Source organism: Rhodnius prolixus, unplaced genomic scaffold (assembly GCF_049639745.1).
Source record: "Rhodnius prolixus isolate KJV_2025 unplaced genomic scaffold, Rpr scaffold_6, whole genome shotgun sequence".
NCBI classification, from domain to species: Eukaryota; Metazoa; Arthropoda; class Insecta; order Hemiptera; family Reduviidae; genus Rhodnius; species Rhodnius prolixus.
Genome location: NW_027411634.1, coordinates 42,349,775 through 42,365,750, shown reverse-complemented (window position 1 = coordinate 42,365,750; position 15,976 = coordinate 42,349,775). Strand labels below are relative to the sequence as shown.

General features: G+C 34.0%; 1 protein-coding gene across 1 annotated transcript; it reads left to right on the top strand.

Annotated features, from left to right (window-relative positions):
- The first annotated feature begins 6,906 nt into the window (after positions 1-6,906).
- LOC141460330 (alpha-tocopherol transfer protein-like) lies at positions 6,907-14,504 on the top strand. The gene is made up of 6 exons (XM_074140235.1): positions 6,907-7,371; positions 7,444-7,603; positions 9,834-10,092; positions 12,443-12,556; positions 12,654-12,756; positions 13,162-14,504. The coding sequence occupies exons 1-6, from the start codon at positions 7,233-7,235 to the stop codon at positions 13,311-13,313; spliced, it is 927 nt and encodes a 308-aa protein (XP_073996336.1). The 5' UTR covers positions 6,907-7,232; the 3' UTR covers positions 13,314-14,504.
- Positions 14,505-15,976: the final 1,472 nt, after the last annotated feature.

The window sequence follows — 15,976 nt, the reverse complement described above, 5'->3', positions numbered from 1 at the left end:
TCTAGAAGAGTGCTTCGATATAAAATCAGAGGCTATAAGTTCTGAACTATCATCTGAAGATGAAACGGTTTACATACATTCAAAGTGAAGCATCTGAAACTAAAGATAGCGACGAAGAATCGACCACTAATGATGAAAATGGAAATGTCACTTGAAAAATCTTTCAGATAAAGGGAGGTCAAATAAAATGAAATAAAACTAAAGGAAAGGTAAGGGTGGGGACGCCACCGACACTCAGAATACCTTCACTTAACAATAACAAATATATTTGGTATATTTACAATTTTAAACTCATATTCAAAACGGATCATGATCCAAATACATAAAGCAGAATTAATAAGACTGACAAGTTTTCTGACTTAATAAGACTTATTATAACACTCACAAATTGATTTATCACAAGACAACAAAAGTACATCGTTCAACCGGGCGGCTAAAGCGTTGTCCAGTTCTTGGCGAAAACAGTTCCAGCCAGACCGACGCTAAAAAGCTGGCAATGGCGGACACACAGACATAATCAATTTGCACCTCCCACTTTCTTGAGATGCCCAAGGGCAACTGCCTAAAACTCCCAGGCACAAGCTGGAGCCCCCTCTCCTTTCTCTTCTCCAGTTCTGCCAACTGGGCTATGCTGCGCTTTCAGCGCCAAAAGACAAATTCCAGGCCAGGGGGGCCGCACATCCTTTTGAGGATCAAACATCACCAATATGCCCAGAAAAAGGTGTAGCATACGAATTATTTCAGACACTGTTGAAGAAACTGTAAACACCTTTCAGTAGATCGAAAGAGTTGCTGATGGTACTGTGTGGTCCAAATTTGAAGAAGGAGGTATTCCTGAAAGATTACCATCTACTTTTATATTCAAGGATGTATAAAGGATAACAAGCTACTCAAATAGGAATATTATGGCAGATAATGTTATCAGTGCATTTTTGTTGATAGCAAAGAACGTCACCGAATTTTGATGAACGATTGGACCACATCATTACCGGAAATGCGTGTATTTATTGGGATTTTATAGCTCGTGGAGCTAGCGAGGCAACAAATTTGGATTTCTTTACAAAGAAAATCCAGATACCACGAAAAGAGTTCTTATTTCAATTGGTAGAACAGCTTTCCACTGTATATAGAAATGCAAGTCAAAAAACATTTTACCAGAACCTGAGGGGGTCCTCAGGTACAAAGGTCAGCTGCAACATCATCAAATGCAATCCATTGCTTTTGACAAACGAAAGTATTAGCCAATTTTATTTAAATTAGCAATTTTTTGCTACCGAAGAATACAAGAGCACAAATTACACACAGATAATAACAAAAAAAAAATAACTATTTGTAATAATAATTCATTTCTAAATTAGATGCAGCCTTTAATTGAGTACGTGTAATTAAGTTTTATTATCAAATAATTAGTAAAGTACTATAACAATAATTGGCTGTCCTAAAAATACTCATATCTGGTATCCATTGTAACCCACTTTGGAAGTCCTGGTATTGGCAATGGAGTTGTACCCAATAACCACGGAATACAGCATAGCTCATTATTATAGTGTACCACATATACTTCGATTAATAAATTTGTATACATTCAAAAATATTGCACTGTCTTTGTTACAAATGCACGCTGTGAACTAAATCACACCTTCATGAGGAAAGATGAGCATCTAGCACTTTACGTTTTTATTGTCAAGAATATATATATTCAAAGTTAAGGAAGTAATTTTCTACAGTTCACTTGAATGACGTCATAAGTTTTGCGTGCCTATAAAGCATGAGCTCAAAGTTAATTAAGATACAATGGAAGATAACCTAACACTGAAGGTTATTTATTACAAAATAATAAAATACGGCCTATGAGCGTAAACAAGAACCGATAATTAAATCTGTGGCACAAATCCTGTGTTCTGAAGGTTCAAACTCACCAATTTTGGTTATATTTTTTTTAATTTCTAATATTCACTGATCGAATTTCCTTTGACAGTGCAGTGATCATTTCAAGTTTAAAGAAAATCTCTGCATTACTTACCCAAAGAGAAAAATCTATTCTATGATAGCGGTATTTCCTATTGGATAATGAGCAAAATCTGAGCGAAATATCAAATAAGAACTTTTATCTAGATTTGGAAATCAAAAGTTAAGTTTTAGCTTCGTGTGTTAATTCAATTTCGAGCTACACATAGTTAGGAAAACCACTTTTTCCGGCTCAGAAGTGGAAAAGTCAAAATGAAAGATCTGCATGATCGCAATCAATGCTAATAATTTCGACAACACAGTTAACATTTATTCCATGAATGCAGTCATAAGTAAAGAAAATGCACTGAATGGGAAGTCTGTAGGCCATACTTTGCTGGAAGTGTGAGTTAGATATTTGACCGTTTTCTTTTGGGCATTCGAATGCCCGTTTACTTAGATAAACATCTATACTTTTTTTTAATTTATTTTAACAAAAATTAACGCAGAGATTCTGTGACGTTAAGCTATCCTCAGAAGCATTTCTGAGGCTTTGAGGAAGACAATTAACATTCAGTAAGTTTTAGAAGTTTGTAGAAATACTTGAGTAAAAAAGGAAATCGCACCTGGATGGTTACCAACTTAGGAACTGCATACATTCCACCTAGAACACTCACAAATTCTTTATTTGGGGTACTACGAGTATGGGAGAATTAATCACAAGGTAGAGAGGTTACTCCAGACTCCTCTTTTTTTTCTACAACTTTTCTGGAGAGTGGTTTACTTCTAAGTGCCGAACTTCCCGAACAATAAGCCTGGGGCTTCCTTGGAGAGCCAGGGTAGTATATACTTTTTTTTGTAGAAAACCTTTTGTTTCTTCTGAATGTAAAGAAAGAGTATTGAAGGGACGATTGGCTCTAGAATAACCTTCCAGCTCTGTAAACCTCCCGCCGTTCTTACTAGAACTTCCCCAGAAAATCAGGGTGAATTGATACATCACCTGAGAGTACTCTAAAGTAAGAGGATTTACCTGAGACTACTGTCGAGAAAATTGTTCTTAGTTTTTGCAAATCAAATTGTTATGGTATTTATGGTAAAATTTATTATGGGAAGAATTTACTTTAAGGTCTCGAACGAGAGTAGTATTGTTGAGGTCAGAATTCTAGCAGGAGGAAAAGTATTCATCCTCTTAGAACGTTGTGAATGACCCTCACAGAAGAATAAATCAAAAAATAAATAACTAAGAAATACATAATAATTATTACAGCAGGCCGGAAGATAACAATAGAAGCTAGGATAAATGACGTCAAAATAAAGTAAAACATTCACGAGTCAAACTTCAATGAAGTATTTTTAGCAAAACTACCTAATTAGCCTCCGCTTTGGTTTTCATTGACGTGATTTAAACTGTTGCATGTTTTCCTTGTGTAATTAACCAGTAATTATTCGTAAATATGTGAAGAACTCACCTGGTAAGACTGGACTTACACTCAGCGATTCACTGTACGTCTATAAGATCAAGCAAGAGACCTTTAGCCATCAGTGTCCTTAATCGAATTATGCCAGGAAAATGTTTGAAGCCAAAGTTGTTTAACTTTTATTCGACCAGAAGTGCACATAAATTTAAAAAAGGGTCATTTGCAAGAAAATTATTTTTTTAAAAAAATTGAGTCATTGAAGGACTCTTCCGATTGATTCATTTTGTACAAAAGCCTATACGATTGAGGGGTGTGAACAAGGTTTGTTTTTTGAGTTTGGCCATTCCTCTTTTTAGGACTAAAGTAACCTCAAAATAAACATTACGAGACGAAGTAAACAAGTGAATTTTTTTTTTTTAAATCACAGTTTTGATTAGACAAAGAAGTCAGTTAATAAAACTAGTAATTCAATTCTATCACACTTTATTTAAGTACCGCAAATCATAAAAATGTTGAAACAGAGACCAGCTGGCAATACATCACTTGTAAATATTGTCAATACGCCAGATTCTATGCACACCAGAAAGCAATTAACGAGATACGTCAAAAATAATTCCAACTAAATAGGTTAGACAAATTGATTATCAAAAGGCCAGTAAACTATCAGGAGATCTGAATAACTAATTACCCAGCTAATTGTGGATAGAAGAGCATTATATGTAACCCTAGGGCGCTCTAAAATAGTGCAAGGTTATGTTATTAATAAAATAAGCGGGAAAACAAATCCAAATTTCTTTCTTTTTAATTGATCTGGTAATATAAATTTAAAAAAAATAATTGAAGCAATTATCAAAAAACATCTAACCTTGGTCTATGAAGTTTTAATCAAGCAAAAACACGAACATGGCCGTTCTAAGGAAATTTTGAAGTCCAAATTTAGACACACATATGTACATACATCTACGTTGGTGGCACTTTGGCAGGACAGTACTGTTTTTTAAGACGCTGTCCTTTTTCTTTTTTTTTTAGCATAAATGTCCTGTTTTTCATTTATTTGTACTGTTTTTCAATGAAATTTAAATTATACTCAAATTTAATTTTTGAATGTTAAAATATAGTATAAATGTATAATAATTAAGTTCGCAAATAATCGTGTAGAAAAACATTTTCTGTGTACATTAACTTTGGACGAACCTTTAGCGTAAAACACAACCTGTTTTACCGATAGAGTAGACTAGTCGACCAGTGTAAACATCGATCGCTAAACGTCATGTAAAAACTAATAACTAAACTAACCTATGGCCATTGTTTTATAATAACAGATCTCGTGTTGATAAACGTATTAATATTTTTTATAGTTTTTTTTTTGCTCCTTGTCCTGTTTATTGATACAAAAATAATGGTCACCGTAAGTATAATGAACCAACGCCAGAAGTGTTCGTCTTAAGCCTATTCTCTAACGAACAAATAAAATAAAAGTTTTACTGGAGGGAGGGTATCAGTTCAGAGAGTTCGCCCCTAGGAACTTCATACAACTCACAGTCGGGGATCGACATGGTAGTCTGTAATGAGTAAAAAGAAATCTCCGTGCGACATTAACCTCAGATGTTGACGCGCCCCTAATAAAAAGCTGTCGGGATAACTCAAATGACTCTATTTTTCTCAATTTCATTAAAACATTTTTGAAACGCAGAATTTACGCGACAAAATTAGCTAAACACTACAAAATTTATTCAGATTGATTAAAAATTGATAGCTCTTTCTAAAAAATTTAGATTGTTTAGATATTGGATTCCAAAAGTATTAGACTAGGAAGTACGTTGTACTGAAATGGCACGTTAGAAACAAGAAACGCTGCCTTCCCCGAAAGGTGCTATAATACAATTTTTTTTGGAAGTATATACCAAGCTTAAAGAAAATCTAACGATTATTTTATGGCAAAAATCGATTCTGTAAAGTGCTTTTTCGATCAGCTGGTTGTTCAAAGCTCCTAAATGAGAATCAGTTTTTAGTATCTCCTACAGTTTTGCCCAGATTTATGATTTTGAATTTTCACTTGAAATATTCATTTTTAAGGTTCCCTCAGCTAGGAAAACTGGGCTACATCTGGTCAGGATAACTCATTGAAAATACAAATAAAATATTTTTAATCACAGTTAACGCTGTACCTGGAAACGGCACTTAACTGAACTAATTTTTCAGGCTTTTGAGTATTTCATGAAGACGAATCTCAACGGATTCTCTTCAAAAGTTTACGCATTCTACCATTACGTTCTCCAACTTAAAGGAAGCAAAAGAGAAGGTCGTATGTTCGCATCAGATGGAGCAAAAATTCGAACTTGGTGATAGTATTTCTCAAATATGATTTTATTCTTTATATTTTCGTCTGGAATGGCTGGAAGCTGAATGTTTGTTTTCGATGACTGTAGCATAGCGATCAAATTCGCTCTAGTGCAGAGGTCGGCAACCCGCGGCTCGCGAGCCGCATGCGACTCTTTTATCCAAATTGTGTGGCTTTTCAGCCTATCCAAAATATATTGTATATTTTAATTTTATTGAAACAAATGAAAAGTTCATTTATTAAAGATATTTTTTCAAAAATGATTTTAAATTTGATAAGTTTGAAATTGAATAGAATTATATTAAAACAAAGTACGTTAATTATATAAGACTGTCGCCTCTTCATTCAAACACAGGTTTTGTTATTATTTATTTGTTTATTTACTTTGCAATATGTGAAAATGAATATATAAAACATTTAAATGTTATTGAATATCATAAAGTAATAATTAGTGTATGCAAATGACCTACAGAGTTTGTTTACACCATCCTCCTTGAGATTTTAAGATTTTTTTAAAATTATTTAAGGAAAAATGGCTCCCTACTTAATATAGGTTGCCGACCCCTGAACTAGTGGAAGTACCACAGAGATGGAAAGATTTTCTTCTAAAAGACCAGTTCACTGTTAAACAGGGTCTTATCACATTATAAAAAAAGGGTGCTTAAATTCTTGGTTTGATGGAAATTCCTCAAAGTGAAGTAGTTTTCCGTCAACTATTTGTCCATTTTTTGAGATTTAGTTGAAGGTACAATACCCCTATAAACTTCATCAAAACTTCGTTGCAAAACTACATTATACAAACTTAAATCCAAAACTTTTATCGTAGATCATTTTCTACGATAGATTCAGAACCTCCAGAACTGTTATAAGAGAAAGTAGAAGAGTTTTCACCTTAATTTTAAATAAATACTTGTCATCAGATAAACTTAGTTTAATTTCAGGTGAAGAGCTCAAATCGAAATCGAAACTTATAGGTAACAAAAAATGAACAAATCAATTTGAAGACTGATTTGGTGTTAAATTAAATTCTATAAAATATTTTGTTAGTATTCATCACTATTTTTTTTCTAATTAATTATTTACTTATCGAATTTAAAAAAAGTAAAAAAGAAAAAAGAATTGCAAGGGAGGGGCTCGAGTTAGTTTATAGAAAAAGTGGCGATACTGTTTACATCTATCTAAAAAGTGGGAATTGCGTTGAGGAGTGGGGAGAAGACCTGAACTTATTTAAGATGTAAACAATCTGTTATTTCCCATATTTAAAGTAATTCGTATCAAGTTCGAGATATTTTTTTTTGTTTTTTTAAAGTTTGTAGAAAATTAAATTTATATTTTCTGATGGTAACAACTAGTAAAAACTATTTCGAATTGGGTCTGATTCCTTAGTTTCTGAGAGACTTTAATATATTTTTACAACAAAAAAAAAACTTATCTGGAGTTGTTCGAACTCAATTCCATTAAGGTCGAAACCAAGACAAAATAGTTTTAATATTTTAAACGAAAGTAGAAAAGTGTAACAATTATCAATGATTCAGCTCACGGAAGAGCAGAAAGACGTAGTGTTGAAGGAGGTTGGTTACACGCGGAATCAGCTGGATTCAGATCTGGAGCAGATCAAGGAATGGCTGAAACTGCAGCATCACCTGCCCGCTTGCCGACTGAAAGGTAGTCAAATCTTACCATCTGATAACCGCCCACCGCACCGGACTTACTCATTGTTACTGTGCTTTATTCCAGAGAATGACTCCTTCCTGAAAACCTATCTTACTGGATGCAAAGGAAGTCTGGAGAAGACTAAGAGGAAATTGGACGCATACTACACGTATAGGAGTCACAGTGCGCTGTTCGACAGTAGAGACCCCTTGGATTCTGGATATGTAAAGATAAGAGAATTAGTGTAAGTGTCTAAATTTTCTTAATTCTGATGGAGGTTGCTGGATTTAATATTTACATAGGGTCCTCTTTCTCAGACAGATAATCTTACGAGGACGCTCTGAAACCACAATTCTGTAGTTTTTTCAAACTCCTAGTTTCGAAACCTATTTAATTCTCACAAATATGTAATGCCGTACATTATCTTTAGTTGATGCAGGAACTGTCCTAAAGAGAATATTCGTTGCCAAATCATTGTGCAGCTTTCTGGCAGAAATATAAGAGAAAGTTATAGAAGGAAACCTTCATACAATTTCCGTTTGATTCCTTTTAATTTGAATTTCTACAATAATATTGAATCGATCGATCTTGCCCTTTAGACGGAAGCTTGTCATCCCCTTCCCACGAATTTTCTGAAAAAATATTTCAACTAAAAAATTTTTGTAACCTTTTTAACCTTGCAGTTAAGCGGGTAGGTTATACTTTATTAGTGGGCCAAAGAAATCCGTGATCCGATTATTGTAGTATTTCGAAAGAGTTCCGTCTTATCTATTGGCCATTTTTGTGGTTGATGATCAGGTTTATTCCAAACCTATGACGCTAAATTTAGCATAAGTATTGGAGTTATCGTGGACAGTGCCAAAAATTGATGCCATTTCTTCCAAAAAACAAAACAAAAATCTCTCAGTGTTATTTTTGCTGCATTCAGTGACAATAACATCGAACGGTAAGTAGTTGATAGAAACGCTTCAAGGATGAAAAAAATCGTGTCCAATGAATAAGCAAGCGTAAATAAAATCCTTGGAGCAGTTTTTTTAGAATATCTATAAATAAAAAAAGAAAAGGAAACAAAACTCTGCTAGTTATCTCTTGTAATTGCTAGATGAGAGGAAATAATAGAATCTTGTCAATGTTCAACTGGCCTCAGAAAGCAGGCCATATGGCCGTTATATCAGGGCCGACCAGAAAGTACAAATATGGGTCATTCTATTAAATCGATTTTTTTTGTAGCGTACCAGTAATCGATTGCTCCAGTCCAAGGCTCAGTGATATTGTTTTGACTTTTTACTGTCCTACCATCTGAGGTGATGGGTGATAGGAGGTTAAACATCATCTGCATTGCCGGCCTCTGAACAGTCTTCTCTTGTTACTGACAATTCTTCTTCCCCGAATATTGAGCTGTGAGAGACTCCTAGGAAGAACAATCTAGAAGCGAGCTCGGGATGGAAGTCTAGACTTCATCCACTCATCTAATCTCTTTCGTATATGGGTCTTACACTTTTATTTTTTTTTTATTTTTTTGGCATTGGCTTCCGCCATTCAGCCAGCATCGTCTAGGTGCTTATCACTAGAATATCACTCACTCTCCATTCTTACTCATAAATACATTCGCTTCACACATTCATCCCTCACACACTTATACAACTATTTACATACAAACTTACAACTAATGGATGGATCAGTACTCTATATTCCTGCCATCCTTATAGCTTAACCGAAATTAAAATCAGGTAATCCTTCTCTAATCATTTTCTTACATTCATTCTATAACTTTTAAATACATTCATATTTCATTGCTAGCTCTGCTATAGACTTAAGCACATAGATGTTGGTGGAGAATATTATATCTTCGTAGCGAAATGGTGCATCTAAATACCTGTATAAGTCGTCAAACATTCGTTTCCTTAACTACCACATAACGTGGACATATCCATTATTATATGTTTGAAATCCTCCTCCTCATTGCAATCTACGCAAAGAGGAGAGGACCTTTTGTTGATCCTGTGTAGATACGCTCCGCACACCGCGTGGTTCGGTCTTACACTTTTATTTGACACATTTTTTCATTAAAAACTTAATTTAAGCTAAGTTCGTAGGGTGGGAGGGCGTTGATATAGTTAAGCAGTTGTCCAAACGGGGGATTACCTGTATAATACTTATGAAAGTGAAGTAACTAACCAAATGTAGTGAGTTCTGAGCTGTTAGAATTTCAGCCTACTGGATTTTCAGACCGAACTGATTAGTTTGCTGTGATTTTCTAGCCGTCAACAAAGGGTAACTATTGAACTTGAAAGGATATGTTGGCCATATCCTTTCCTTCTCCTCAAAAAGTTCTACAAGGGATCTGTGACGTCACGCCTCCTTTTTTTATATAGCGAACAAGGATAAATATTACATTTTTTTTTTAAAGTTTCAAGAAAAAAAAAACATCTGCTTGTAAACTTATGTTTCATTAATTCTTGATCTGCTCGTAGATATTTCACACCGTTCCGTATCATGACCAAGGGTAGATCTTCGCTGTTTGTCTATTGCCGAGTCAGAGATGCTGATCAAGAGGAATTCGATTTCCAATATTACCTGAGACTTTTCTTGAACGTATCCGAACTGTGGTTGCGAGAGGTTGGCTACAGTGCCCAGGTGTACTTACTGGGCGACTTTGAACGAACTACCGTCCAACACCACATCATTAAGGTGAAGCCGTTACTGCTAAAAGACTTCATTTACTACCTGTTGGTGAGTAACACGATCTGTTCGAACGGATACGGTTTACCGGATCCAAACTGATGTTCATTTAGATGATTCATGTACTATTTTAACTGAAAGACGATCCACCAAAATGAATAGATGCCCCCTTTGGGGTTCCCCGAAGAGATAGCTGTGGTTTAGGGGTACTTTCCACTAAGCGACCACAACGACCACGCTCACGACCGCGATTTTGCCCGTTCCACTTGCTTGCGAGCGTTGCGATCGAAAACCCAAGTGGAATGGACTGTGGGCGTTTTAACCGTTCATGTAAACATTACATATGGCGGCCTCGAAAATAAGTTAGAAGCTTGGAGAGGTTATTTTTTAATTTTAACCCCGTTTATAAGCAGTTATAATAAACTTTATTAATTATTGGTAAAGTTGACTTATATTAAAAGAATATATATAATTCAATTTTTTATATTACATTTTAATGGAGTATTTATAAAATTTACGTTCAAATAAAATTAAAATGTCTTTTGTGGCAACAGTTGGATATTTATTAATAATGCTTTAGAAAGTTCTTTATCTAGTTCCGATGAAGAGTGGAATGCAATTTTACAAAATCGCAATGGTGAAAAGCGAAAACTTAGGCCACGTGTGTATTATTAACTATCAAAGTACGTTATTCAGTGATTGTAGTAACAAAAGGGATAAGTAATTTTTCATTTTATTATTATTTTTTGTAGACTTTCGAGAAACACATTCAATTATTTACATGAGAAAATACTTTCATTTACCAGATATAATTTTTTCGGTCGCCATGTTTGCTTTTAAAAATTGCACCAAATTTCTGAACGCCCACTTCGACCCAGCTCTTAAGGTGGGGGCGTTGTGGGCTTTGCATGAGCGAAAATAGTGATCCTGACACAATCGAGTTGCTTTGTCATTCTTTCAGAAGTGAAAGGAATTCTTGCGCCCAAATAAAATTCAGGCGAGCGTTTTACGATAAAAATAAATATCTAGTGATAATCCAGTCATAATAACAGACTGCTCAATTTCAAGTTGCCATGTTGCGGAGATTAAAAATGAAATAGATAAATTGTTATTTTATAACCTAATTAAAACATTTCTTTTTTCGTTTTTTATTATGAGGTTATTTCACGGTTACCAATCGGAGTAGATTAGTGCTGAAAGTGTTTTCAGACTACTTGGTACTGAGAGTTTAAGAAAAAGTTCTACCTTAATTGTAACATTTAGCACTGGTCTAAATAGCCGTAATGATTACCGTGAAACATCGTTCAGGCATATTTTGTATTTTTTTTTATTACGCCGAGCTTTCAACCTACGGACTAGGTCGAATGATTATAAACTAAATTATTTACATAATTGACAATATAACAATTTACAATTTTGTAAATTACGTTACATTATACATATTCTTTTTAATATAATTATTGTTAACACACTGTAAACATGTTCCACAGCTCTGAAGATGACCTAGTCCCTAGGTCGAAAGCTCGGCATAATAAAAATACGTATATCATGACTGAAATTGGCATTTATGGTACCATCCTATTGAAGCAGTGAATCAGTCACCAAAAATAATGAACAGTAATAACAGTTAGTTCCTTATTTTTCGTTGCCAGTTTGTTTATACTGTCTTGATAATATTTCTAATTTCTTGAATGTGATACAAAAAGAATTTCTTTCTATAATTAGAGTTTTTAATTCCTTTTAAAAATAAAAGCATTGTTATTGAATTGATCGGAAGTAAAAATGCTCTCACAATTGCACACTCTTCCCTAATAAGTCCCTTCCACCACAAAAGGAACCTCCACAGCAGGGTTCTAAACATCGTTAGGTATTGCTGTGCTCCAGTACTCCTTAGGATCATCCTCATTCCTCGTCAGGGCAGTAGACTGACCATCTCAACGCATCCTACTAAAGGAGACAAGGAACTTCTTGAGTTCCTGCCTGATTCCTTTTAGCCTAAAGGTTAATGATCAGTCCCGCAATACTATCAAACAGTAATCCAAATAGGAGTAGAGAATTGCGCAGGAAGAAGAGGGTCGTTAAGCGCCATCCTTTTGTATATTTCTTGAACGTTAGGGGCTATTGTCCGCTGTACTGTAGGAGTTATAACCGACTAAAACAAGCGAAAGGGTATGATCAGCCTTAGCCCAAAGTGAAGCTATGCCACTACATATTTCCGTACTTAACCCTAATCCAATCTGACTGGAAGCTGGTTCTTATTTCTCTCACATTCTTGTCGAACCTCGTAGCCTCACTCACTTATTCGAAAATATCTCTCCGCTTGACCTTAAGGTCGCTTTGTAATCACCAACCACAGATTGACAATAATACGCTTTTGTATAAACTGTACGCTTTTGAGCAGGAAGTGCTGCCAATTCGGTTCTGCAAAGTGGTCTTCATCAATGCTCCGCCTTTCATCGCCACATTCATGAACCATGCGGTCGTACCATTCTTGACGAAGAAAATCAAAGAAAGAGTAGGTGTTTTATTTTGTACTAGAGTGCACATGTCTTCTGGAAGAAATCACTTGAACAGCTTTTAAATTTTTTTTTTTTTTTTAATTCTCTTTCCAGTTGTTGATTACAGAAAATGGAATCGAAGAGGTGATTGAAGACTTTGATAAAGCAACGTTGCCAAGTGACTACGGAGGCCACTTTAATGTAGGCGAGGTGGACAGTAAGTCTTAGCATTATTGTAAATCACTACTCTAACATGGGCAGATCAGTAACGACAATCACTATCAACTGAGGGTCTTAAATTAAAATTATCGGGAACTTCTGTTTTCAAGGGGGGCAATGAAGAAAGATATAAGAAGTTTTTAGTTGGGTCTCGAACCAGTTAATTAAAACTTCTTATCAAGAAGGCTAAACCAGTTAGAAATGCAATAAGTCGGCAGAAATATCGTAAATGTGTTCTGAAAGAAACTATTGTACATACCGAACCAACAAAAACGGATTATTAGAATTCCAAAATTCACTTTGGAAGGATTTCATAGACTTCAATCGACGAGCAGTTTGCTGGACCTAGGATGTCCAGGTACGCTAAAATACTTAAAAGCTCTATTATAATTTATGTTTTCAGAGAATTGGCGTGACGAAGAGTTGAAACGAAGACAATGGTACCTGAACGAACTGTCTGAACAATGCGATGAATCCAGACGAATCGTTCTGGAAGATCCAACCAATCCATACTTTGGCGTTCCTGGATCGTTGAAGAAATTGGTGGTGGACTGATGGGGAATTCAAATGTGTAATTAAATGAAGACTACACGGGAAGAAAGGGTTTTAAAAGTCCAGTTTATAGATTTTTCTGGAGAGCAACTTTAAAGTTTGAAACGTTTGCAGTTTCAGTGTTTATTGAAATATGCTTTCGTAATACAATACAGTGCATTGAATGGACCATTCTTTAATATTCCTTAAAAGTATCAAACAAATATTTTTAAAAATTGGGGGGCCTCTGTGTCTATTTGTCCAGTTTCTTAGTATAACCCTCGAATCAGATTGTGAAAATAGAATACAATGTAATTTAGAGATCATATTTCACTATATAAACTCCATGCAACTCCCACGACAAAATTCTATTCATCTAGTGAGTCTAGTCATCTATCTAAAATTAGTCATAAGTTCATGAATAATTAGCGTTTCAGAAAATAATAATTTTGTTTACAAATTTTCTGCTTTTATTTTGAATGAACTTAATCTAAATTATAATATATACCTCTCATAAATAACTTTCATAAAACCAGACAAAAAAATTAATACAGCTTAGAAATGCACACCTGCAGGACTTCACTCTTTCTGTCCGTGTTTTGGATGGGACTTCACTCTTTCTGTCCGTGTTTTGGATGGGACTTCACTCTTTCTGTCCGTGTTTTGGATGGGACTTCACTCTTTCTGTCCGTGTTTTGGATGGGACTTCACCCGTTTTCTTACTGTATACCATATGCATTCGTCTGGCTATAACTCTGAGACTAAAAGCATTACATTCAACTAAGTTAACCTATCTGAAAGTTTGTGGATGAACTACATAATGATGCCAAAAACTCATTTTCGTCATAATTGGACTTAACCCCCTTTTTTCCATGTAATCTACAAGTGTAATTAAGTATTTATATAGTTAAGTTCGGAATTAAATATGTATCACTAATTTGGCCAGTGCTGGAGAAGTGCCTGTACTGGTGGTGCTGGAGAAATTCCAAAAATGATGAGAGCTGCTATTAATCTAGTAATTAGCAAATGATATCTAGCCTGCATTTTTCTAGTTCATCTAGTTCCTGATATTGATTGTGATAACTATTTCACTGCTAACTCACGAGACTTCATGTTTCTGTAATTTATATAATTAAATTATCTTTAATCATAAATATGTATTAATATGTAATCACCATTATACTAAGTACAATAAAATGTTACTGTTGAAGAAAACGGCTATCACAGCTGCCAAAACCTCTCTGAAACTTTAAACTCTGTTATAAAATCTTCAAGAAGTGTTTAAGAAACCAAAATATCGTATTATACGAATAATTAGAAAATATCGAAGACAAAAGCGATCCTGGTGATCGTAAAGAAAAACTAGTGCCTCTCTTTAATTATTGAAAAATAATATTTGGTAATTTTGGTATGATAAAACTCATGAGATTATCAATTAATACAAAGCTTAGACCTCACAAAAACAAGCATTAGAACACTTATTATCGTCAGTTACCATCGTTAATCCTTAACAAAAACTTACAGTTTAAAATGTTAAGTATAAGGGTTGATTAAACGCCAAAAGGTACACAAATCAGCTAGTACCCAACATTTCATTCATGCTTAGTTGATATAAAAGTAATTTTGCTGCATTAACTTTTCCTTCACATTTTTTAGAATTTATTAGATGTCACAGACCCTTATGCTGGCCATTTTTATCTACAAAATATTTGTTCAAGTAGCACACCATTTAACTTAGATTGACTGTAATATCTATTTATCTATAATAATCAAACTATTAATCACAGGTGAAAAAGAAAACGTTATAAAAAATATAAAAAAAATAGGAGGCTAAAAAATTCATAAACTTTTTTTACATCAATGATTTTATGCATTTATTTTTATTTTTAAATAAAAATCATTGGTTTAAGTTCATTCTTCGATTAAAGTAATTGTTATTTTATGTTGTAGTCAAACGTTTGTAATAATAAGTAATAAATAATCTGGCTTTATCGCAAATAATATAGTTTTCTTCAATTACATTCTCAATCTAGGTGTTCTTCCCACAATGTTATATATATGTAATATAAAATAAAGAAAATAAAGATATGCATATTTTTAGGACAGCTAATTATTCCAGTATTTTACCATAAGTAAAATTAGGGGGACTAAATTAAATTACAATTGAGAAATGAGTAAATATTGTTGAATAATCTACTTGTTATTAAATGTATGTTATTTGTGCTCACGAATATTTCGGTAAGACGAATTTAAGACTGAAATATTGTTTTGAATCCTCCGTGATTGAAATTTAAAAAGTGGCCGACTCTAACTTTGTTTTTTTCTACTTTAACATGCATGTATATGTGACTACTCAGAATAATTCATCACTCATTTTATCATAATTATAATAAAAAAATATTATGAATGAACTGGCCAGCATAAGGGTCTGTGACATCTAATAAATTCTAAAAAATGTGAAGGAAAAGTTAATGCAGTAAAATTACTTAAATTATATCAATGAAGTATTAATGAAATGTTGGGAACTGCTGATTTGTGTACCTTTTGGCGTTTAATCAACCCTTATACTTAACTTTTAAAACTGTAAGTTTTTGTTAAGGAGATTTTTGTATCTTTTGGATAGATTTTCCTTTTTGTCTATTTGCAAAGTTACGTCTGCTTTACAGATTTTTTAAAATTTGGAATAA

Bases quoted from the DNA above. Each gene is read 5' to 3' on its own strand.
- LOC141460330 (XM_074140235.1), top strand. From the start codon at position 7,233: ATGATTCAGCTCACGGAAGAGCAGAAAGACGTAGTGTTGAAGGAGGTT. The intron at 10,093-12,442 runs GTGAGTAACACG...GCTTTTGAGCAG, and splicing joins ACTTCATTTACTACCTGTTG to GAAGTGCTGCCAATTCGGTT. The intron at 12,757-13,161 runs GTAAGTCTTAGC...TTATGTTTTCAG, and splicing joins TAATGTAGGCGAGGTGGACA to AGAATTGGCGTGACGAAGAG.